The sequence below is a fragment of the Phyllobates terribilis genome, unplaced genomic scaffold (assembly GCF_046119375.1).
Source record: "Phyllobates terribilis strain yellow unplaced genomic scaffold, ASM4611937v1 Scaffold_7__3_contigs__length_470593459, whole genome shotgun sequence".
NCBI lineage: Eukaryota > Metazoa > Chordata > Amphibia > Anura > Dendrobatidae > Phyllobates > Phyllobates terribilis.
In genome coordinates, this window is record NW_027362767.1 from 58,907,920 (window position 1) to 58,933,404 (window position 25,485).

General features: G+C 40.4%; 1 protein-coding gene across 3 annotated transcripts in view; it reads left to right on the forward strand.

Annotated features, from left to right (window-relative positions):
* Positions 1–25,485, forward strand: part of KIF26A (kinesin family member 26A) — a 157,299-nt gene that overhangs the window by 47,163 nt on the left and 84,651 nt on the right. For 2 of the 3 annotated variants that reach the window (XM_073638633.1, XM_073638634.1), the window contains exon 3: positions 21,394–21,909. In XM_073638633.1, the coding sequence (XP_073494734.1) occupies positions 21,394–21,909 (516 nt within the window). The remainder of the gene's footprint in view (positions 1–21,393; positions 21,910–25,485) is intronic. The other variant, XM_073638635.1, reaches the window with a different exon arrangement.

Genomic DNA, 25,485 nt, shown 5'->3' on the forward strand with positions numbered 1-25,485 from the left:
CTTTTGTCCACCCCCTTTTTTAGGTTTGGTGTGGAATTATATCCAATTTGGCTTTAGGACAATTCTTTTTGTGTTTTTTCATTGAAGACAAATTAAATGAAGATAATAAGACCAAAGAATTTGTGATTGCAATCATTTTCAGGAAGAAACTGAGTATTATCTGACAGAATTGCAGGGGTGCCAATACTTTTGGCCACCACTGTATATCCCCTCTCGTTTCTCTATATAAAATGTTGTCTTGTTATCCAAGGAGGCGTGGCACTCATGGTAAAATGGAGGACCACTCCCACTTGGCTACCAATTTTTGAGCTTTTCTTTGAATATTTACAGGTTACTTTTCTATTGTTTACAGCTCGTTGCCTTGGTGACCGACCACCACAGCCAGACAGAAGAACTGATTGAGCTTATAGAATCATAGAATCATAGAATCATAGAATGGTAGAGTTGGAGGGGACCTCCTGGGTCATCTGGTCCAACCCCCTGCTCAAAGCAGGATTTACTAGATCATCTCAGACAGATGTCTGTCCAGCCTCTGTTTGAAGACGTCCATTGAAGGGGAACTCACCACCTCTCGTGGCCGCCTGTTCCACTCATTAATCACCCTAGTAATAAGCTCTGCTTTGAAGCAGGCCAGGATCCCTGGAGCGAGCCGATGCCACCTAAACCCGGCCACCTTCAATGCAGTGCTTACAAGCAAGAAAACAATGGTGGTCCGACTCCTAGGCAACGAGCTGTAAACAAAACAAAAGTGTTAATATCTCAAGAACAAAAATTTTAAGCAGTAAATTGCAAAATTGCTCACAATAAAGCAACACTGATCTATGAAGATGGGAACAGACCTGACCACAAACTTCAGAATTCACTGACAACTCCACAAGACTTGTTATTTTTTCCATTCGGGATGTATAGGAAAATCCCCCCTTCCCTCGGCGGCACGTCCGTGCCGGACAGGTTGAAGTTCATTCCACCCATCAGGCTGTAATCTCTGATTTCTATGTGAGGGAAGAGTTTCCTATCCAGCCTCCATGTCATTTGTGTTTTGGCAGGCCTCCTATCCAACTGTTTAGGCAACACTTCTCTTTCCTGAATCTGTTGTTAACTCAGGAAAAACAATAGGTCAGCGGTTACGCCCAGATAGATGCCTGTCAGAAATAGAAGAGCCCACGAATAACACATTAATAGCAGGAGGTTTTGTTAGTGACCGCCACGTGTGTAAATAAAGACCCGAAATGCGTCAGCTTATTAGTATGGGTGGAAATTGTGGGGACACAGACAGTGGCTCGGCCAGGATGAATGTGTGGCCTCGGATTATTTCCTGCATATATAAAATTACATTGTAGAGGTGCCAAGAGCCAAAGAGAAGATGAAAAGAAGTTGTAAAACTATATCATCTATTAATTCTCAGATATAGACTGCGAACGTTTCAGATCTCATTTCTAGACCATGGCTTATCTGTTAACCAGTTGCAAAAAAGTATCAGTGTTCCCCCATTATCAATGGGGTTCTTGGGTGAGCTCGGGCATGACGAGTGACTGACGCACCGCTTCCAGTGATACCCACCTCAGAGAATGGAATTGGCCAATGTGGTTTTCCTCCAGAAGTCCTAGGAGAGCACTATTAGAAGTCCAGGTCATTTTTAAATGTCTGAAGTGTACGTCCTCCATGGGGGATGGATTATGACGGCCATTGCAAAATCTTCAACAGAGTCTCCAATCGTCGTCTTTAATAGTATTGATCTTTTCATATGGGCTAAAGGGACCTTTTGGGCCCCACTAGGCTCAAGAGCTGATTGCAACCCTTGCACCCGCCATAGTTATATGCCTGGATGTTTGTCTCACGTAAGGCCCAAGTCACTGTGGCTGTCTGTGGCCTTTCTGTCACAGGGCCCCAACTGCTTTGTGCCATTTGTAATAGTAGTCGTAAGTTATAGTGGGCTTTTAGAAGCCGTCGTCCACCAGGATACAGTATATATATATATATATATATATATATATATATATATATATATATATAGTATATATATTATATATATAAAAACATGCACTGTGCATCTATCTTTTACTCCATCTCATGTCTAACAAATTCTCTTTTTCATAATTATTGATCTTTATATCTACCTCATATCTCCTGTATCTATCTATTCTATAGTTATTGATCCTTATACTGATCTGTTATCAAATCTATCTATGATGTCTATTGATCTTTCTCTGCATCTCCCTCATATCCATCTATTTTATATCTCTCTCTAATATCAATTAGATATCTATCTCATATCTCTCGATTTATCTATGTCCAAAAAAGATAAAGGCAGCACTCCAAGGTCCAAAAGTATTTTGTAGTTTATTGACTAGTCATGATGGCGACGTTTCGTTCCAAGTGTGGAACTTTCTCAAACTTGAGAGAATTCCACTCTTGGAACGAAACGTCGCCATCATGACTAGTCAATAAACTACAAAATACTTTTGGACCTTGGAGTGCTGCCTTTATCTTTTTTGGACATAGATAAATCGAGAGATATGAGATAGATATCTATCTATCTAACATCTATCTATCCATATATCTTCTTATCATCGTCATATCTATCTATTCTATTTATCTATCTATCTATCTATCTATCCCATATCTAACTATCCATATATCTTATTTATTATCTATTTCATATCTATCTGTTTATCTATCTATCCCCCTATCCAGCCCTCTATCTATCCCATATCTATCTATCTATCCCATATCTATCTATCTATCTATCCCATATCTATCTATCTATCTATCTATCCCATATCTATCTATCTATCCATCTATCCCATATCTATCTATCTATCCCATATCTATCTATCTATCTATCTCTCATATCTATCTATCCATCCCATATCTATCTATCTATCCCATATCTATGTATCCCATATCTATCAATCCCATATCTATCTATTTTCTATCTATCTATCTATCAATCCCATATCTATCTATTATCTATCTATCCCATATCTATCTATCTATCTATCTATCTATCTATCATCTATCTATCTATCCCATATCTATCTATCTATCCCATATCTATCTATCTATCATCTATCCCATATCTATCTATCTATCTATCCCATATCTATCTATCTATCTATCTATCTATCCCATATCTATCTATCTATCCGATATCTATCTATCTCATATCTATCTATCCCATATCTATCTATCTATCTATCTATCCCAGATCTATCTATCTATCTATCATCTATCTATCCCATATCTATCTATCTCATATCTATCTATCTATCCCATATCTATCTATCTATCTATCTATCTATCTATCTATCTATCTATCTATCTATCTATCCCATATCTATCTATCTATCCCATATCTATCTATCTATCTATCTATCCCATATCTATCTATCTATCTATCTATCTATCCCATATCTCTCTATCCCTCTATCTATCCCATATCTATCTATCTATCTATCTATCCCATATCTGTCTATCTATCTATCTATCATCTATCTATCCCATATCTATCTATCCCATATCTATCTATCTATCTATCTATCCCATATCTATCTATCTATCTCATATCTATCTATCTATCTATCTATCCCATATCTATCTATCTATCTATCTATCCCATATCTATCTATCTATCTATCTATCCCATATCTATCATTCATCTATCTATCTATCTATCTATCTATCTATCTATCTATCCCTCTATCTATCCCATATCTATCTATCTATCTATCTATCCCATATCTATCCCATATCTATCTATCTATCTATCCCATATCTATCTATCTATCTATCCCATATCTATCTATCTATCTATCTATCTATCTATCTCATATCTATCTATCCCATATCTATCTATCTATCTATCCCATATCTATCTATCTATCTATCTATCTATCTATCTATCCCATATCTATCTATCTATCTATCTATCTATCTATCTATCCCATATCTATCTATCTATCTATCTATCTATCTATCTATCTATCCCATATCCATCCATATATCCCTTTCTTGCATCTAATCTTAATGCTTCCATGAGAGACGCCTGTAGTGTTTTGCCCTGGGGGATGTAATGGTGAATACACTCGATGTCGCCATCATTTGCGGCCATATACATTTATGGACAGCTGTCTGCACTTGAGCCTATAAACCGTTTAACCAAACCCTCTGTAGTTTCAACAGTGTGCAAATATATTCTGTTTTAGAAACCAGACGCCCCCGGGGAATCCAGGCGGTGTGAAGAGAAGAATAAGCAGTAGATGGCCTGTAAATACCTTGAACCTGGGGGCTTTCTCCCCTCCTTCCCCAACTCCCTTCCCGGTAATTAGGCCTCAGGATCTTAAATGACACCTTCCAGAAAGAAAAGCATTTTTGTGGTGATACTGCGAAACAGATGTTCCGATCATGACTCCTCTGGTAGTGAGAGACGAGCCTTGGATGCCTCCCTCCAGCCTATGGATGTGAGCACTAGCAATTAAACAGAAGCTGTGTCATCCTAATTGGGATGGAGAATATTGTTTGGGGAGATGGGCTACCTGGAGAGCTAACAACCTCCTATGTGGGCGTTTAATGCCGGAGATAAGAGCGCGATGAATACCATTGCACCCGCCGATGGATTAAGCGCTGTTTTACTTCCCTCAAACGACCGTTTGTTTAGAAAACTGCGGATCCCTTTAGCATCTTAAAAAGGTTATAAAAGCGGATTATGGCCCTGGTTCTGATCAGGCAGAATGTTTAGTGCTTTGCGGCATCATAAACCAAACGACAGATAAGGGATAATTAGTATACAACCCCTCCTGATCGCTCCCATCATCGTCACTACTGACTTGAATATGGTACATTGGTAATCAAAGGATTAAAAAAGTTTTTCCTAAAAAATAAACTTTTTTTTTCTCATCATCATCATCGCACATCTGCGCAATAGCGGTAATAATATATAGAACTCCGATCTTCATTGGCGAAATCTCTCGTGTAGATGAAGAGACAGTAGCGGTGGAATCATCGACTGAATTCCTGCATAATAATGTAAGGCTCTATCTGCCCATCAACGCAATTTTTTTCTTTTCTTTGGGAACCTGTCACATTAAAGGTAGGGGGATGTAGTTGTAGGTGGTGCAAGGGTATCAATCACACCTGGACCATGGTGTTTGAGGGGTCCCAAATATCACCAGTCCATAATTCATTTAATAATTTATTCATTTTGCTCCCACGTTTTTTTCTTCAAGAGCCTGAAAACTGTGGTCTATACCCGAGTGCTCTAAAAAAAGTGACCAAAGTGGCACAAAAAAATGCACTAGGATGCAGAAATAGACCTCTACAACAGGAGACCTAACCGATCCCTGTCCCTCCGAACCAGAAGGCCACAGCGATAGTCGCGGACCAGCGGCCTCCCCTAGCCAAAGCCAAGGGAGACCCAATCTTGCTCCCAGCATCCGCCCCGGCTGCCACCCAAGCAGAACTAGGAGCCATCTAGGTCGTCTGACCTCCCGAGAGAGGAGAGCCAGGGGTCTTCAGGGGGAGAGGAACCATAATGGCCATACCCAAGACCGATCAAGAGGCAACCCATACAGGAACCGCACCCTGAGAAGTCCTAGTGACAAAGACACCCATGAAAATGGTGACACGATGGTGAAAGCAATTAAATAGTAAAGGTATTTCTAGTGTGATACCAGCCAAACATTCGACCAAGAATTGAAAAATTCCCCTTCCGAGCCAGAAGTCTTGACAATGGTGTGTGCTCAAGAAGAATGAAAAGGTGACGTGCCATATGTGCAAAAACTCAAGTAGGTTTCCCACGCCCAGTGAGTTAGGGCACCCCAGGGTTACCACTCCAGAGGCACTTCGCACCTCAGGCTCTCAAACTTACCCAATCCAATGACCTCGATCCTTGAGGTCTAGGGTCTCCACCGGATTACTTTATAAGCCACCCAGTGTACTATCCAGCGCACCATACCCAATGTGCATAATGTATCAAACTACAAGGGTGGCACCCAGATAAAGCCGCTTTTTCGAGCAAAACTACACTTGATTTTAGCCAGAAGGCTGAGAAATGATTACAGGTAAAACTTAGCTACCCAGTTTCAGTGGTGTGCAACTTGCGTAGTTACAGACCGATGTGTTTAATGGTAACGTATTGGTTAAAGGAGATGTCCAGGGTAAAAAAAAAAGTTACCTGTCTGTTACCCAAATGGAGATGATTAAAGAGAGTCTGTTGGCATAAAATTACTGTTCAAACTTTGTGGGCAGGAATTGCAGGGAATTTGCTAAGTGAAACTCTCAGTAGTAGTATTATAATATGTAATTGCTATTAATACTTATGGGAGCTGCTATTTGATTGTTGCCCATCGTGTGGGCTGTATTTCAAGGACAGGTTGTAGTCAGTGGCAGCCTTTAGTCTCCCGATGTGCTTCAAAGGGCAAATATAGGACATTTTTGCTGTTTTTGGATCTATTGTGGGTAAAGTAACATCGTATTGAAAAGTTTAGGCATTTTCTATTTATTATTATTATTTATTATTATAGAGCCATTTATTCCATGGCGCTTTACATGTGAGAAAGGGGTATACATAGCGAAAACAATTGCAATAATCTTGAACAAAACGTGACAGAGACTGGTACAGGAGGAGCGAGGACCCTGCCCGCGAGGGCTCACAGTCTACAAGTGAAGGGTGAGGATACAGTAAGTGAGGGTAGAGCTGGTCGTGCAGCGGTATGGTGGAGCGACGGTTACTGCAGGTTGTACTCTTGTCGGAAGAGGTGGGTCTTCAGGCTCCTTTTGAAGGTTTCCACGGTAGGCGAGAGTCTGATGTGTTGGGGTAGAGAGTTCCAGTGTAGGGAAGCACGGGAGAAATCTTGTATGCGATTGTGGGAGGAGGAGATAAGAGGGGAGTAGAGAAGGAGATCTTGTGAGGATCGGAGGTTGCGTGCAGGTATGTACCGGGAGACTAGAAGTGCTATCTAAGCAATTTCCTACTACAGTCTTTAAATGAGGTTCATTTTGATCCTCTGCATTATTCTCTATATCATCCTCCCATTTAATACTTAGTTTGATTGTAAAGAAAATGTTTTTGTTCTGCGGATGCACAAAGAAGATCTGTTCTGCATGTGTCCAGCTCACTTCAGGGGTCCTGAGGAGCAGATAAGAGGGAAGGGAAGTTCTAAGGGAATGGAGGGATTTGTGGGTGCTGACAAGTGTCGTTGGGAAATAAAACAGATAAGTGCAGTTTCCTGTGTCGTCTTCATGGAGCATTCCTGCGAGAAGACTCATCTTTATGGTCGGACATGTTTCCACTGCACAAAAATAAAAGGTGGCCGTAAGAATTTAGAAAAAAAAAAAAAAAAAGTGAAGATGACAAGGATTTTTATGGATCACAGTTGGCAGGAACTTGTTACTAAGTTTTATTGTTGGAAGCATGTAAAAATCAACAGCTCCATTTAACGGCCACTCGAGCGCTCGGAGCATTCCAGGGCTGTAAAAGAAACTGTTATTGGCTTCTGGGGTCTGAGGTCAACAGCCTATTTGTACAGCCAAAGTCACGGCCATCCTGCCCTCAAGGCTTCCCTTATTCCTAGAGTTGTGTGAGTTTCTTTATGTTTCCTTTTGTCTTTTCCGCATCTAACATCCAGCTGCCATAAGTGTATACGTAAATTCTAATTTGGCCGAATCGCTCAATTTTGTCTGGGAAATTAAATTTGCTGTAATAAATTTGGTGCAAATCGAACTGGTCGGGAAGGGGTTTAAAAACCACCTCCTCTAATACTTACCTTTCCTCGGCCTCGGCCACGGCTGACCCTCCGATCAGGTCCTTTGTCTTCTATGTTTTCTCTTTCCGAGCTGGATTTTATGCCGTCACGGCAGGGGCGATGCACGTTGTTGACCTCAATGAAGCACATCGCATACGACATGACTGTGTAGGTCGCAACACATGTCACTATTGTGAGAAATAGTAAAGAACGTCAGCGTCAGAGGGTCGGAAAGAGAAGAAGATGAAAGAGCGAAGACATAGGTGATGATCAGAGGAACGGCAGGAGTGGGAGAGGTGTCGTGAAGGCCATATATTTTTTTTTTAACCCATTCTCAATCCTCAAATTTTGCTAAAATTTGCAGAAACCGAAATAAAAAAAAAATCTAATTCTTGGGAATCTCACTTTTTAGGGAAATTAGAAAAGGAATTCGATCAGTTTCAACTTGATTTGCACATCGCTAGTAGAATGGTATGACATGGCCCTGGGGTAAAAATGGCTACAATGTTATTTCACCTAATCACCAGTAACTCTACTTATTATCCTATAATTGCCATTGATCATGAAGATTGATTCTTAAAGGGGTATTCCCATCTCCAAGATCCTATCCCAGTATGTAGTAGGTGTAATAATATTATTAGCAAATACCTCCAATAAGAAATGTAATATAGTTCTTCTGATTAACTATGTTGCTTACCCCATGTGCAGGGCATTGCTGTAGCTTAGATATCCATGGTTACGACTACTAACAACTAACTGTCATTATATGAATGATCGTAACCATGGATACCTAAGCTACTGCAATGCCCTGCACATGGGTTAAGCGACATAGATTATCAGAACAACTATACTACATTTCTAATTGGAGGTATTTGATAATATTATTATTACACCTACTACTTATTGGGATAGGATTTTGGAGATGGGAATATCCATATAACTGTTTGGGCAGCAGTTGATTATTTTCCCTGCAGTGGCCACTACAGAAGAATTCTGATATTACATGGTGACTATAGAAATGATGGCAACCATTGCCTAGATCTCCGCACAAATTAAATATGGGGGTCCTAAACCTCTTTTTGCTCTACTTGGACAATATTGACAAAAGATGCCCAGTTGGGGGCGCTTTAATAATAGCATCTATGTACATGATAAAATGAATCAATCTGCATATGACAAGCCCATCCAACATACTAGCATTCATCGGATGGACATGGATACCTTGGGCCCACCACATGAGATAGTACTGAACCACAATCAGTTAGATGTATGGGACAGTCTTCTGGTATTGCTCACGCAGGTCTTATTATCCACAAAGAATACTACTTTATTGGAAAAATAGCCCAAATAAGTGATTTTCTTGGGGCTACCCAAAACCTGGATTAGGACCATGAGCCACGAAAAGTTGGTTTTGGCCTGTGACGGGGAAATATATTTATAGATTTCTGGTTAAGTGCCATGTCAAAAATCCAAATACAGAATTACTTGGTTGGTTCCTCTACTCTTCACATTATAGTCTTCATGTCTTAACGCTGAGGGGTAATGTTCTCATTGAGGAGATCCAGTTGGTGTATGGAGACTTACAAGAAAAAATATGAGCTTATTTCTGTACATCTTGTCTCAGGAAGGTCTGGCAATTTTGTCATCCCCATACCCATCTCATTTAGGAGATAAGGGTACAGTCCTGCACTCCATGGCTGGAAAAGGGGGATGGGTCCAGCCTGAGCTCTGTGGGACCTCATTAGTACATAGATGTCATATTGCCTTAATCTCTACAGACAGGCTTGAATATTTAACCCTGGAAAAGTTTAGCCATTCTTTATCCACCGGGATGTGTTTAGGACCCATCAACTCCAGGATTCTCCAAGAAACAATTGCTTGTGATAAACTTATAACTGAGCGTTCACATCTTCTGGAGAATGTGTCAATCTCGGTGAGCTAATCACAGCGGGAGCACTACTCTCCCAAGATGATTGCTCCTATCTACATGGATACATTGTAGCAAACTCTATTAGGTCTAGATCTGAATGTGAGCAAGGATTGTTTCCATTCACAGAAAGCTTAGGAAGATCAGGAACATCGGAAGATAAGGACTTGGTCTCCATGTATGAAGCAGCACTTACCAGACCTGAAATAGAGCAGACTTTAGAGAGATTGTGGCAGCTCTTCATTATATATTCCAGAGTGCCTATCTCTGTTATTTGACCGCTGTTATCTAATCTCGCTGTCCCTACTAATGTCAGAACTTCTCCAATTTAGTTTGGGTTTGTAGCCTGTCCCTAAACTGTAGAAATGTGATAGCCAATGTGACAAGGGTTCTTTGGGTCCACATTTGCATACTTGGAATATAAAATAAATAAGGTTTAATAGATCATTTGTAAAATCTCCCAAAAGCTTTAGACCTCCATGGCAAGTCTATGACACCAAATCAATGCAAAATGGGGTTGTCTTCTGTTAAAACTTTGGGTCCCACCAGTGGTGGACACAGACAGAATAGGTCTCCTCTGCAAGAACAATATATGGGCCCTTTGCAGTACAAAAACTCATCATAATGAAAAATTCCACTAGCTTTGGAGGTGGAAATGGTCCTCCTTATCTCTTGGGCTCCTGTGCAGCTGCACCAATGATATAACTTTGTGGTTAATAGGTGAATCTTGAAGTTCATTGGCACCAAAGAAAGTGTCCTCTACCTATTTTTGAACCCCCACCCATAAGTTTTATACTTATACCATCTCCTTCCCCCATGGCAATTAAACGACTCCAAAGTCAACTCCAAATGGGATTGTCTTCTTGTGAACCTTTAAGTTCCACTATGGTGTCACTACAAGACCCTGAGATAACTATTTGGCCAAGGTGTGCATCTTGAAGCTCTTGGGCACCAATTTAACACGTTCCTTAAATAATCAGTTATCAATTCTAGTAATTGGCACAGATCGTTTCTCTTGGGTATCTGAGCCCACTTGTTACTGATCCACCCCCTATTGCCATGTCCCTAATTCTGCCAACAGTCATCAGCCCGCTTCTCCATAAAAAAAAATACATTTAGCTTAGTGCTGCTTTTTTAACTTCTCAAAGTCCAACTTGATAGGAATAGATTCAAGTAAAAAAAATAGGAAACATTACCCAATTTCTGTTTTAATAGTGGAATATACAAAATTAGAATGATGTATCACTGTTTCTTTAAGACAGCAGCCATGTTTTTCAAATCCTGGACAATCCCTTTTAATTCACAATCTCCCACTGCTGCCACTATGAATGCAAGTACATGACTTTTGTGTTCCTATTTTAGCACTGTGTAGAACTGCACAAAAATAATAAGTTAACTTCCTAGCAGAAGCCCCAATTGAACCCTTTAATTGCTTAGGCAAGCAGCTACTTAAAAAAACCCCCAAAAAACAAATAAAAATTAATTAACGTGTCATTTGGAAGTCCTGAATTACAGGATAGGAAAAGGTTGGAGCAGTTAATTAGAGAGTGTGATTGCTAGACGTTTAGTTCTCATTTTATCTTCACACCCAGTGGACACAGACTTTTCCTTGAGGATAGTGTTACAAAGGTAGGTATTATTCCAGAGGAGCCCTCCATCATTCTGAGTCAGATAGCAGATGGTCTTGGAAGTTCTTATCTCTGTGATGAGTTCCTGCTCTCCCACACCTCATTTAGAAGCCTAGGTAAGAGACCACAGCCAATTCCTATCTGCTTCCAGATAATCACTTTTGTAAACTTTTTTAAGAGTTTTTCAAAGTAGGATTGCAATTTTATTTAAATTCTCTGTAGCGGTTTGGGGTATTTTTAAAAAATTGTGTAAAAAAATGTGTAGTAAATTTAACGTGGCTTTTGTAGATTTTTTTATTTTAATAATTAATCTTTTTTATTAATTTTTACTTCGTTTTTTTTATCATTTTATATATTTTGCTATTATTATTTATTTTACATTTATTTCTTGATTATGTTATTTTCTCACTTTACATTTATTTCTTTTTTGCTATTTCTTTACTTTGTTTTTTTTTCTATCATTTTACTATTATGATTTATTTTACATTTAATTTTTTAGTATTTTATTTTCTTATTTTACATACATTTTTTTACTTTGTTTTTATCATTTTATATATTTTAGTATGATTTATTTTACATATATTTTTATTTTTGGATGTTACTTTTATTCTTTACATTTTAGTTTTAATGCTATTATTTTAGATTTATTGTTTTATATTTATTATATAATTTTTTGTTTTTATATTTCATATTGTTAGTGTAATTGTACTATATTTCTTTATATATTTATAGTTATTTTTTTTTTTTTTACAAAACTTCTAGGTTAATGGTCCCCAACCTAATTCTTTTCAGCGTACTGGGGTTGTAGTTACACAAAAGTTTAATAATGTCTGGTTAGAGGATATTGGCATTATTTTAATTCTTGGGGCTTTAGGTCATCTCCATAGATGTTGCATTGAGTAGTAAAACATGGCTACTGGTCCATATTCAGCCTGGCTGGGCCATCTTGACCCAATAGGTGTATTATTATAACTAGATGACAACATAGGGCCATACGTAACCCTAACTTTATACGTCTGTGTTCTGTAACCCTGTGTCTAAGCCTAATGTGTTGAAACATTTAGTGCATACGTAATGGATAAATTCCAGTATGGTGCCACTTTCGTGAGGTTTTTGAACAGATGTTCAGCTTTTTTCCCTATTGGGTTTACGGTTAGTACTACCAGCATGCGGTGGGGATGATGTATCTGCCGTGTGGGGCAATGTTGGAGTGGTTCTTGGTAGAACTTCCTGTAATTCTGTCTCTGCGGGGTATGTTCTTGTTTTGTCTAACTTTTCTCCACGGGAGACAAAAAGTCTTACTGAGGTTCATAAAACACTCTAAACATGGAGGAGGGTCGAGTTACATGGAATGAGATACTATATCATTGTTATGTTAATCGTTTCTATACATTCTGATGACTGATATGCCGGGTCTGTATGACGTCTTTGTTATTAATGGACACTAGACTACACATCTCGCCTGTCAGGGCACATAGTCTCCCCTGCTAGATCCATTGTAACATATGGCATGAGATGTAGTCCAGGACCAATGGAGGGGACTAAGATTTTACCACTTTAAGAGGACCCAAAATATGAAATTTTTGTTATTTGGTGATAAATGTCGCTGTTCTCCTGAATCTACTGCTGTTTATTTTTTGTCTCTGCTCCTCTCCATTCCTGGATTATGGACCCTTCTTCCTTGTCTATAATTGTGTTTATAGTCAACTGGGCGTGGTCATGAACTGGACTCAAATAGAGAAGAGTTGAGGACCTCGACCAGTTGGCTAAGAAAAATTATCTTTACATACATCTAAGAGAGGACCATATCTCAAGAACAGAGGGGTGCAGAAACAAAGGAAAAGCAACGCCGGATCCAGGAGAACATTGGGATTTACACCAGGTAAAAATGATATTTTTATGATAAGTCTGCTTTAAGGGGAGTCTCTGACTCAGACATGAGGGCCAATTTCTTAGGAAGCCAGTTATCCTAGAGGAAAGTCAGATAAAACAGGGAGACATTGCAATCTCTACGTACCGTATATGATGTCCTCAGTTGACTTTGAACTGAAGACCCCGGTAATTTGAGGCAGCAGTGTTATCCAATACCATACTATGCTAATAATAATAAGGCTATGGCAAGTTGTACATTTTAATTAGTAGTGGTTCTGTATAGCAAATGCATCCAGTAAATACAAGTGGTAAGTAGGATAGGCTATTGGAGGGGGTCCAACTCTTGGCAACCTCAATGATCAGCTGATTAAAGGTACCACAATGGTTATTTAGACCCTCAACTTCTTCTGCCCGGTTTACCTGAATGCCATCTACATAGTATTGTCGGGTACAGCATTGTCCTTCTCACATTAATGGAACAACGCTGTAATACCCTACACCGCCATTACTATGTAAGCACCATGTAGCACGAGAGGTGGCAGCAATGTGGCCTCTCCAAACAGCTGAATGTCAGAAGTGCCGAGAGTTGGACCGCCACCAATCTAACATTGATAGTGTAACCTAAGGTTAGGCCATGAATCTTCGGATGCCAGAAAACCACCTTCCGGAATAGTACACCTAGGGCTATTTCTTCTATTTACCCTCAAGGCTGCCAACTTGACTTTTTATGTATCAGAAAATCCTGGACGGACAATATTTTTTACGGACACATTGGAAAACCATAATAAATCATTTTGATAAGTGATCCATGTCTACAGCCTATAATTCTGATATGAGGACATCAGCTGCCTTCACTGTGAACTGTAAAATAATGATAATAACAATCAAAATAATCTGTATTAGTCTCTTCTGCTTAAAAAAAAATCACGGACACCCTCATTTTTTTTTTACGGATAGGGCAAAAAATGGCTCTATTTTTATGGACTGTCCTGGAATTTCTCAACGGTTGGCAACCCTGTTTATATACTAGGGGTAAAGTATTTCTTTAAGTAGAGACTTTTTTCAGGTCTATAAACACAACTAAATCCAACTTGTGACTAAGGGTGTAACTGTAGGGGCTGCGGAAGAAGCAGTTGTCCACGAGCCCTGGGGCCCGTGTAGACCCCAGTAATATAAGTGGCACAGTATGGAAGGGGGCCATGTTACAGATTTTGCTTTCAGGCCTAACTTTACATCTTGGCTTTTAACCACATATAGTTTTATTATCCAAGTTACTGTTCTTTGGGAAAATAGTATTTTTTATAGAACTCACTCCCACCGATCTGAGCTTTGATGCCACACGCCGCGCATTACCTAGTGATAACAACATTTGCCCTGTGCTCATCTCCGGCTTTACGATGGCTGCACAAACAAGCTTATTTTTAGCCAACCCCTTTGAAGAGGACATTTACTAAGAAAAACAACAGAAAAAAAAGATTGAGGACATACAGCTGTGACATATTTATTAGCTACTTGTCATTTCTAGCATGCCACTGATAGACGCTTCCTATAAATGTAATGGGCACTTGTAAGTCTTGTAAACAAAGGCCATCGCCCGTAACCAAACACTCGGGCACCTTGTTCCTATCTGTCATCATCCGGCCCCATTCATTCTCCTCCAATGAGTTCACAGACTTATAGGTTGTGCCTTTTGTTGTTGGAGCCTTTAAAAAGGTCATAAAACTTGGAAGTGGCATCTATAATTCTCCTGTATGTAATTATACTGTACATATAGCTGGTCTATAAATTGGAGCTTCTTTGTAATTTAAAGGGTTCATTTTACCTAATGGCTGAAGCTAAACAGACTCATGATGCCAAGTAATAAGTCCGATATCAATCTCGATAAGTTTTGTAGGATGACTTATAGAAGGTCATAAATAATCACTTCTATGGTTGTAGCACCTACTCATGAATCTCATCCATTTGGCTTGGGTAGTCCTATTAGGAGGTGTTTGATCCAGCAATGGAGATGGTCAACTTCACCATTCATTATCATGTTAAAAAGTTTATCCAAAATTAGAAAATACTTTCTTCTAGAGACACCTCCACTCTTGTATGTAGGATGTGTGTGGTACTTCAGTTTGGCCACATTTTCTTGACTGGGCATGAGACATTATACCAGACATAATCCCAGACAACCAGTAGATGATTGATGATTCTCTCTTCTTAACTTTCTTTGACACAAAGCTACCACCCCCCCAACAAGACACATGTTGGAAAAACGTTGAGTCCGGATGAATTAAATCTATCAGATTGGGTGACCATTTAAGGTGTTTGGAGGCCTCCACCAGAATTGATGTCAGTGGAGAGAAGGATCAGGCATGGTGAGTTACTGCACTCTTCCAATTCAATTAGAAATACATCCACAATTGGGTGAAGCGGGTCTACATATATCGGGAAGTTGGGAGAGATATTGGTCTCCCAACCGCAATCTAGGGTGTATAGGCACCAGTGTTGAGCAAAGGTTGAGAGGCCAATGTAGACATTGTGGTATTGATGTTCTGCAGGGACGCATGTATAGGAGGTGCAGAGATAACAGTCGCACAGAGCTCTGGAGTTTGAGGGGGTAGTGGGCAGACTGGTGGCTCAGTGGTTAGCACTGCAGCCTTGCAGCGCTGGGGTCCTGGTTTCAAATCCCACCAAGGACCACATCTGCAAGGAGTTTGTATGTTCTCCCCGTGTTTGCGTGGGTTTCTTCCGGGTTCTCCGGTTTCTTCCCACACTCCAAAGACATACAGATAGGGAATTTAGATTGTGAGCCCCAATGAGGACAGCAGTGATAATGTCTGTAAAGCACTGCGGAATTAATGGCGCTATATAAGTGAGCAAAATAAATAAATTAGTAGACACTAGTAGTATACATATGTCACTTTGTCGGTGCAGGGTTTTGTAATGGTTCCCAGAGCTTTAAGCTCTGATGGAAAGTTTGTCGCCCCCTAGTTTAAAATTAGTCTGTTACCCCAAAACTCAAATTAAACCTCTTGTACAGTGATTTTGGGGAATTAGCCCCTATAAAAATCAGACCTGTAGTATAGATTTCACTACTTAGTTTTACATAAAGCTGTTTTATTACATATGTATATGAGGAGCCCTCGGGGCGCCCTTGGCGTGGCCAATGGCTTAGTGCATTCTCCCTCCGCACTTCCCTTTAGCTTGACTGATAGCGCTTGCTTGCCCAGAGCGAGTGCTGCCTGAACTGAATCCCCGGCCCTACTTAGTTGTGCTTGCACAAAAGGCATCAGTTCAGGTATGCGCCTGCACTGACACTATGTATGTGTGTGGGTTCCTGCAGTGTCGGTGTGCATGGGTAGGGCCGGGAATTCAGCTCAAGTAGCGCTTGTTCTGGGTAAGCAAGTGCTGTCAGTTACGCAAAGGAGAAGTGTAGAAGAGGCAAACTGAAGAGGTGGAATGGTGCATTTAGTCCTTGGTCATGCCAAGGGTGCACTGATGACCCCTCATTTGTACAACTAATGTTGTGAAATCTATGCTAAAAGTATGTTTTTCTATAGGGGCTTAAATTGAGTTTTGGGGTAATGGACTAATTTTAATATAAGATATGACTGCGGGGATTTACTGTATGTTTTTTAACCAGTAACATGTACCTAGTGCCCATACGTAGCATGAAAAGGACATATGTCATCAATAAAGCTGAAGTTCAGGAACCTTAACAAATGATTTGACACGTCAAGAAATAATGTCTGAAAGGCTGATACTAATTTACTAGATGAAATGGGGAAGATGACTTCATCTCTTTATAACATATTGATGGATGATGTTGAGAAGTGACATCATTAACCACAGTCTCCCAGATATGCAAAGTGACTCATTGTATGAGATCCGCATGTGTCCTCTTATTTATCCTGGGATCGTTTTGGGAAATAATCTCGAGTCCTTTTGTGTCTGAGGGGATTTAAGGACAGATATGAAAATCCTTTTCAATAAACAATGGGGGGTTCTACACTGGACAGCCATCATTGTGATCCATGGCTCATCCATAAGAGGAGACGACTAATCACTCTAAAATCTTCTGACGAGTCTGCCACTTCATGGCAACTAAGAAGTTACCTGGTCTAGGTTTATACATTTAGACAAAAGATCCCTTCCTGAAGACCATATCTCTTTGTAAAAAGTGATTGCTTTATGGCTATTTTGCAGCACACTTTGATAGACGTGTTATATCCCCATCACTAGTGCTTCCCTCGTAAAAGCAACAATGCCTTTTGGGTAAAGTGCAACGAAAAAAAAGTTGACTTTGGCGACCTTGACATCTCATAATATGTCAAAATCAATTTTTCCCTGCACCAATTTTCTTAATATATTGAGCGCTTGTTGGACTTGGACTTTAACCAGAGGCAACAAAAAAGGCGTCATCATTGTTGTCCAGTTCAGCAAACCCTACCCTAAAAAAGTAATTCTGACTTAAAGTGAACCGGTCATGTTGAAAACGGTATCTGATCCCCAGTCCGGATGTTATAGAGCAGGAGGAGCTGATCAGATTGATAGACATTTTTGTGGGAAAAGCTTCATTTTATTCATAGACATCCCTAGTGTTTGTAGGCATAAGAGTCCAGGGGGCGGTCCTACTCAGTGATTGACAGCTATCTCTGCATGCACAGTCATATAGGAAAACCTGTCAATCACTGAATAGGACCACCCCCTGGACTTTTATGAAACACCAGGGATGTCTAAGAGTCCAGAGGACGGTTCTACTCAGTGATTGACAGGCTTCCCTGTATGACTGTGCATGCAGAGATAGCTGTCAATTAGTGATTAGCGAGCATGAATTGTTAACCATTTCGACGAGCACGCTCGAGTACTCGTCGAGTATTTGTGACGTGCTCGGCATCGATGTTAGTGTCGCCGCGGCGGCATGTGTCACGGCTATTAAATTGCATGTGTCAAATGGCGACACTGACATCGATGCAGATCACGCCGCAAATACTCGGTGAGCACCCGAGCGTGCTTGCCGAAAGGGTTAACAATTCATGCTCGCTCATCACTACTGTCAATCACTGAGTAGGACCGCCCCCTGGACTCCTATGAATACAAACACCAGCTTCTCCTCTATACCTTGCTGTCCACACAGGACTGCTTGAGCAATGTTCCCAGAGTGTCTCTTGCTCTGGAGGACCCAACACATTCATACATTACATAGACAGCCCATTAATTTTATTAGTAATGGTGTAATACTTCTTTTTTCCTGTAATGGCGCTGTAGGGAATTTGAACAGTTACTTTCAGGTTATATCTGATTGCGGAAGCAGCTTGCGATCAACTTATCGTATGGTCATACCTTCTTTCCCCAATATAATGATTTTATTGGAGCCTCATAAGCCAAACACCGTATCCAACAACCAATGGAAATGGTTAATTTAAAACCTAATTAATCACCAGCTTGATTTCCCCAATCTTAAGCAGGCCATACACATCAGATAGCGGTCAATCAGCCAAGAGCTGTCTCACTTGACCACCCATGTACACATGCACACTCAGCTTGGCTGAGCATACGTATGTTCTTTACGGGATAAGGGGCGTAAACTGTTGCCACTCTCTACTGGTGGTGCTCTATCTCCTTGAGAACAAAGGAATTGGACTTCTAAAATGAAAGGTATCTGATTCTTCTCTCCCCAACATCATCTTTCGGAGAAGAGTCAGGGCGCCCCCGTATACATTAGATCCTACTTTAATGAGAATAGGGGCCTTTAGTGGACCCACCGGTTACTTTCTTCCATGATTATTTCCTCCCTCCTAATCCATGTTCCTCCCAGTAGAGATCTATGAGAAACACAAGTTTACCGTCCACCAATAAAACAGTTTTTAACAGTTCAGCTTTTCGCTTTCAAGTCTGTCGAGTTATCGCTTAGAGACACATCAGAACCTGCTTTAGTTTAACCTTCGCACCCTTCTGCCGGCCAGGTGCTTCGTCACATTGGGTCACAATGTAATCGCCGTAGCACAGCTGGTCCGAGAACAAGCGGCAGGAGGAATACGGTTACAACAATATAACCAGGCTTTGTAAAAAATGGTTCAGTGGTTAACATGTTCTCCTGCAAATAGCCAATCAAAATTCCAACCCGGGAGAGAGAATTCTTGCTTCGGAATAGTTTACGCTGACCTGTAAAAATCCTTTGTACGCCCAAGTGTGGAGTTCAAAGGGACCCGACCAAAATATTTACATGTGGATTCAAAAGCATATAAATCCATCAGGGTACCTCCGCGCTATTAATGTACGGCATGGCTTTAAATGGTTTTCATGGCATGCGTGGCCTGTGACAGCAGAGCGTGAAGCCTGGGCGTAGACAGATAATATTTCCAACAGAGGAAGGACCAGTCCTCGTAAAATAGCGTTCCTTATATTCCATACAAATTAAATAGTTAGGAAAACATGGATATGAATGGGCAAAAAAGGTTCAGCGCTGCCAACATTGTGCTGTTTTGCTTTAGCATGGGGTTGTTCTAGGCTTCCACACTTCATTCTATATAGCTGTGATCTCCATCCAATGGCTCTGCAGCGGCTGAAAACTACAACTCTCAACATGCGGTAGAAAAAGCCATCAACTGGAACCAATTGCCGTATAGAATCTATGGCCCAGATTCAACCAGACCTTCATTGTTCCCAGCGTTATTCCTCTTAATGTATCCGTCACGTCTGAAAAGTGACGCGTGATTCCATCTGTGCCCCGCCACTTATCTTACTCCAGTCGGTGACTAGAGTAAGATTTGTGCCGTAACGAATGCTGTCACTTGTCATTAATTTGAGGAGTGGGATTTGCTACGACACCCACTGTGTTGAAGCTGGGCAAAAAAGGCGCTAGACCGCCAAAAGTCACAAAATTTCAGTGCAGCTTCGCATTGTGCCAAAATTATGCCAATCTTCAAAGATTTTTATGACTGAATTCTGGCTTAAAACGTTGATGAGTTGGGCCCTGTATATTCTAGACAAATGATCTATATACTTGTAGGAGGAGATATGTGGTTACATTCTTTAGTTTGTATATTTCTCTTGATTTCCTTGCTGCTTATTGTGTTTCCTTGAACTTATGTAATAGAAAAATCTATAAACCTCATAACTTAAAGAGGTTGTCTTAAGTTAGGTTTTCAAGAGCGCGCAACTCCCCAGCCTCTCAGCTCCCTGGATGATTGACAGTTCGGACCACCTGCATGGTTGTACTGCTGCCTTCCCGAGCAGAGGAGCACAGCTTCATAGCAGTCCTTGCAAACTCTATAGCAAAGAGTTTGTAAGCGCTACACTCTTTGCCAAGGAGACCAGCCACTGCTGATAGACATCCCAGGTGGCCGGTTACCTATTAGGCACTATTACCCAATAGGAAGGCCCCCAGACTCATAGGGGAGTCTGTAACTTCTGCTGGAATTGGTTCCGACGGCTTCTCTCTAATGTGGATGAGCCCCATTATCATGGTATAATGTAAACCAGGGCTACTTGGAATTTTCTTAGGGATTCCCTAGCAGATAGAGGCACAAGTTATAGCATTTTGTCCAAGAGGAGATTTTTTTCTATTTATTTTCCACACAGCAGAAGACCAAGAATTATTAAGGTTTGGGTACATAGACGACATTCATGTAACACTAGCACTTACATATTATCTACTGAAGTTCTTTTTTGCCTTCTCAATGAGGTTGATGCCTTAATGCATCTGAAAATGTTGAATAATCTAGATATCATTTGTTATCAACACTGGCCGACCAAACAATCATGGTTTCAGGTCATTCTGTCCACGTGCGGTCACTCCAACCTTTGGGCTTCCTGACTTGGGTTTGGTAAGAGGCTTAATGAGCGTGAATGAAACCCTTTGGTTTCAATAGATTTCTCATTGGCCATTTTGGTCAACAAGTTGGTGGAGCACATTGTTGTCTCCGTCACTCAAGTTGAAAGACTTTTTAGCCGGCTGAATGTTATGTCAATTATGAAACTTAGAGTGTCAAAAGTTTCTTTATAGTAACGAGTGTGATTGTTAGCAGTGTGTCAAGCTTGACCCTCCATACCAAATGGAAGAACAGGTGGAGTAGACAAAGGCATGTGAGGAACTAACGAAGCGACTGCACGACCCTGAGATAATGGTGTTGCAGTAGAGAAGTCTGTATGCATACCCTATTTTTGTCACTTTGTACAATGCATTTTTCTCTTTTTTCTTCCAAGCTCATTAATTTTATCTACTTTCTTCCAGAATGCTCAATTTTCAGCTTTAATTTTCGACAAGCTCCAAGTGCCTGACTATCTGCAGAAAAGCAGGAATGAAGGAGAGAGTCGCTGTGACGTCTGCGCTACTCACCTGAATCAGCTAAAACAAGAAGCCGTGCAGATGATTCAAACCATAAACCAAGCCGGGTGTCCTGATATTCTCGATCGTCCCCAAACTTCGGTGCCTGTGGCTACCGTCATACCCAGGCTCTCGCCCCAGAATGTGGTCACAGTCTCCTCGCCGAAGGAATTGCTGATGATTGCAGGGCAGGTGGGTAGGCAGTCTGGAAAATCTACCAATATATTTTCGGGGACGGAGCGGAGGAAAGGACTTGGATGGCCTCATGGGCAGGGAAGTTTTCCAAGTTCAAGTGTACAAGTGACGGTGGGTTCCAGCGGCATTGGTGGGGCACTGAGTTCAGTGACCATTCAAGCTCAACAATATCTAGAGGGAATGTGGAGCATATCGAGGGTGAATAATTTCCTTCCTCCACCCATCCAAGTGAGTATTCCCAACTGTGTGTGTAGTGATGTCATGTGTGTCCTTGTCCGTGAATAAACCCTTTATTACCAGCACCATAGTAACCGGAACTGGATTTCAAACAGTGTAGTCACAGAATATGATGAAAGCGTAAAGAGACTATATACATATATAAAATGCATTTATAATATAATAGTGAGTGCATTATATTTACTGATCCTAGTCAATGGGCTGATTTAGGGCCCCAAAATATCTCATTCCAGTTGGTAATAAGACTGAACATACTCAGACCACCCTAGAGAATTCTTTCTTTGGGGTCCTAAAAAGAGCAGCACAAAATTGAATCGTTAAGGGGAGAGGATGCTCAAAAAGTGCCAAGGATCATATTCTGGTAAGGGGCAGACTAGCCCATTCTAGTCACATTGACAGAGCTTCGGCTTCTCTTACGCTCTGCTCTGTTGATGGGTGTGTGACATCATGATTGACAGCCAGCTCCCCGCCGCCTAACTGTGGGAAGCCAGTGGTCAATCAGAATGACATTGGAAGTCATTCTCCATCAAAAGAGCAGCCCGGAGAAGGAAGAGTTGCTTTGTTAACTGAATCACCGGCAAGGGGTGGTCAATGAACGCTCTGTGGCGGCGTCCTGGTAGAACAGGCAAGTAGTTATAGTTAACAACTACCTGCCTCTTAACTTTTAGGCCCAGAGTAAAAAAAAAATAGTCCTGGATAAACCTTTTAAAGTCGGCATGAACATTTTAGCAGAGCTGAAATAAGTAATGCCACAGATTCTGTATCTTAATTGGATGACCGGAGGAATTCTGTAAGAATGAAAATTAAAAACTGAAAATTGGATACAAGAAGACTGAGGCACCGAATTATATTTCCCTTAATACTTTTTTTTTCCTCCGCACGTATAACCTGCTCCGACGACAACTTCTTAATACAATTTTTTTTTTTTTTCATTTTGTACAAGAAAGTAAAATAAATTGCTTTTATAATTTGAAAAGAAAAGATTTCAAAGAATGTGGTACAGCCCGTGGATCATGCAGCATATATAGTATACAACAAATGTATTCGTAAGACATAGAAATAAATGGAATATAATGAAAACTAATGACTTACAGCTCCTCGGTGTATGACTTGTACATCCACGGAATGACTTAATTCAACCACTGTGGGATATAAAAAAAGACATCAGTGTGAAATAGAGAACAATTTAGCTCTGACTCTTATTTTAAGGTTGACTTTTAACAAAATAATAACCAAAATAATATCCGTGCCAGTGCCTCAATCGAGTAATGTATCACCATGAAGACCAATATTTATCTTTAAAGCACCATATGTGATAAAATAAAAATACATAATTCCTTTAAATCTGCATCTGATATCCAGATTATTATGAGACCAAATATATTATTAATTATTCTTTTCTTTATTTTGGAAATTCAAGTTGGTTGACGCATGTAAACTCTTTTTAAAGGGAACCGGTCCGAAAGGTTTTGCCGGTAGACCGCCATACACATCAGAAGGCGTTGGCTTCTGACGACTTTTATCTAATGTGTATGAGGAAATAAGTGATCCACATAGCTCTCTGAGAATCTAGTGATCATTTCACACTGGTACGTTGGAAACGGTTGTACAATATAGTGGATTTTAGGATACAGAAAATATAGAAAGTAACTTCAAGGATAAGAAATCTTGGATTAAGTCCAAACGCAGACAGCAAACATTCGTTTTTATAACTCTAGAGCCCGGTTTTCACTTTCTTTCAGTAATCTTGCCCTGGGCTGTATTTTTACATAAGCCATTGAAAGCATTTCCATAATTTAAGATGGTGTGTGTTGAATTACATTTTTAATGTGTGTAACCTACAGTAAAAAGTCACACAGCAACGACTATACATGGCAGTATTGTGCTACCTTAAATAAATGTAGATATGTTTTAAAAAATAATCATGATATTTAGTATTGGGGTAACAGCGGGTGACGTTCAAGAGACCCTAATTAATATAAAGAGGACCTGTCATTTGCTATAAATATTATTATTTTTTTTACCTGGTGTAAATGCCGCTGTTCTCCTGAATCCGGCGTTGTATTTCTTTTGTTCCTGCTCCCCTCCGTTCCCGAGATATGGCCCCCCTATTCCTTGTGCGAAAAAAAATCTGTTCTTCTTGGGTGTGTTCGTCGAGGTAACGCCCATAGAGAAGAGCTGATGATCACGCCCAGGGTTGGACTGGCCCACCAGAGAACTGGAGAATCCTCTGGTGGGCCCTGGCTTCTCCTTTAGGAGAGTTGATAGTGCAAACATTGCAGCTGCTATGGGGCTCTTGAGTGGGGGAGAAAGGTGGGCCCTCAGAATCAAATCCTCTTGTGGGCCCAATGTTCTTCAGTTTGACAATGATCACGCCTACTTGGCTAACAAGACTAGATTTATATAGAAGTAAGAGAGGGCCATACTTCAGAAATGAAGAAGCGCAGGAACAAAATAAAAAGTATGTCGGATTCGGGAGAACAGCGGCATTTACACCAGATAAACAGATTAAATGTTCAATTATGGCAAGTGACAAGTCCTCTGTAAGCCTCATTTTTAATTTTCTTTTTCATAAAGATTAAAATTTCTGAACAGGGAGATTTCGATTTACAGTTTAGACCAAAGTCAGCGGGGATGGCAAAACATCGAATGTGTATGACCTGTTGAGGTAGATTTTTATTGGGCATGTTGAATTTCAACATGACTGATCCTTTGTTCTTAGCTAGAATGGTCTGTCAGTAGCTACTTCCATTTTCCTATTGACAACTCATGCTTGCTCAACTGGACCATGCCTGAATGTATGTAGGATCTATTAGCTTAGTCTTTGGTTGCCAACAATTGGAAGTGTACGGCAAGGTGGCATGGAACAGTAGTCACTTCAGCTGTATTTCCCAAGTCTCTGGTGCCAACACAGACTCTTTGACCATCTTTAGCCAGGTCAGATAGAATGGCTTCTAGGGATACACTTCCTTCAAGCTTTCAAATTGGATTGTCAGCCATCCAGTTGCATAGTGGCCAGTCTGTCTCATCACATCACTCAGATCTTCAGTATAACGTCATATTGACATTGAGTTGAATAGAGAGAACGGTTTGCTAGGACTCCAACTATGTTTTCTCTATCTCTTACTGCCATTTTAAATAAGAGAAAAACCAAAGACAAGCAAAATACCCAAATATCTGGAAGTAAATGGATAAATCGCACAGTGCAAAAATAATGATAAATAATAAAGGGTATTTAGTTAACATAATTTTGATCAAAATAATGTAAAAGCCATCCCACCACGTCACGGTAACCCTTATGGGACAGTCCTAACTCTAATATTAAAACCTTACCATTTGTCAAGTGATATACATATGGATAAGGGCAGAGAGACTGAACCCCTAGTAGAAGCATAGACCTGAGGCAGAATGAACCTTTCAGCTCAGACAAAGGGCGGCCACACCCTTTATATGCACTAAAGCACACTAAACTGCAAAGAAAAAACCTGGGAGTCCGAACTGAAACGTAAATTGATCTCTCTACCCTTATCCATTTACTTCCAGATATTTAGGTATTTTGCTTGTCTT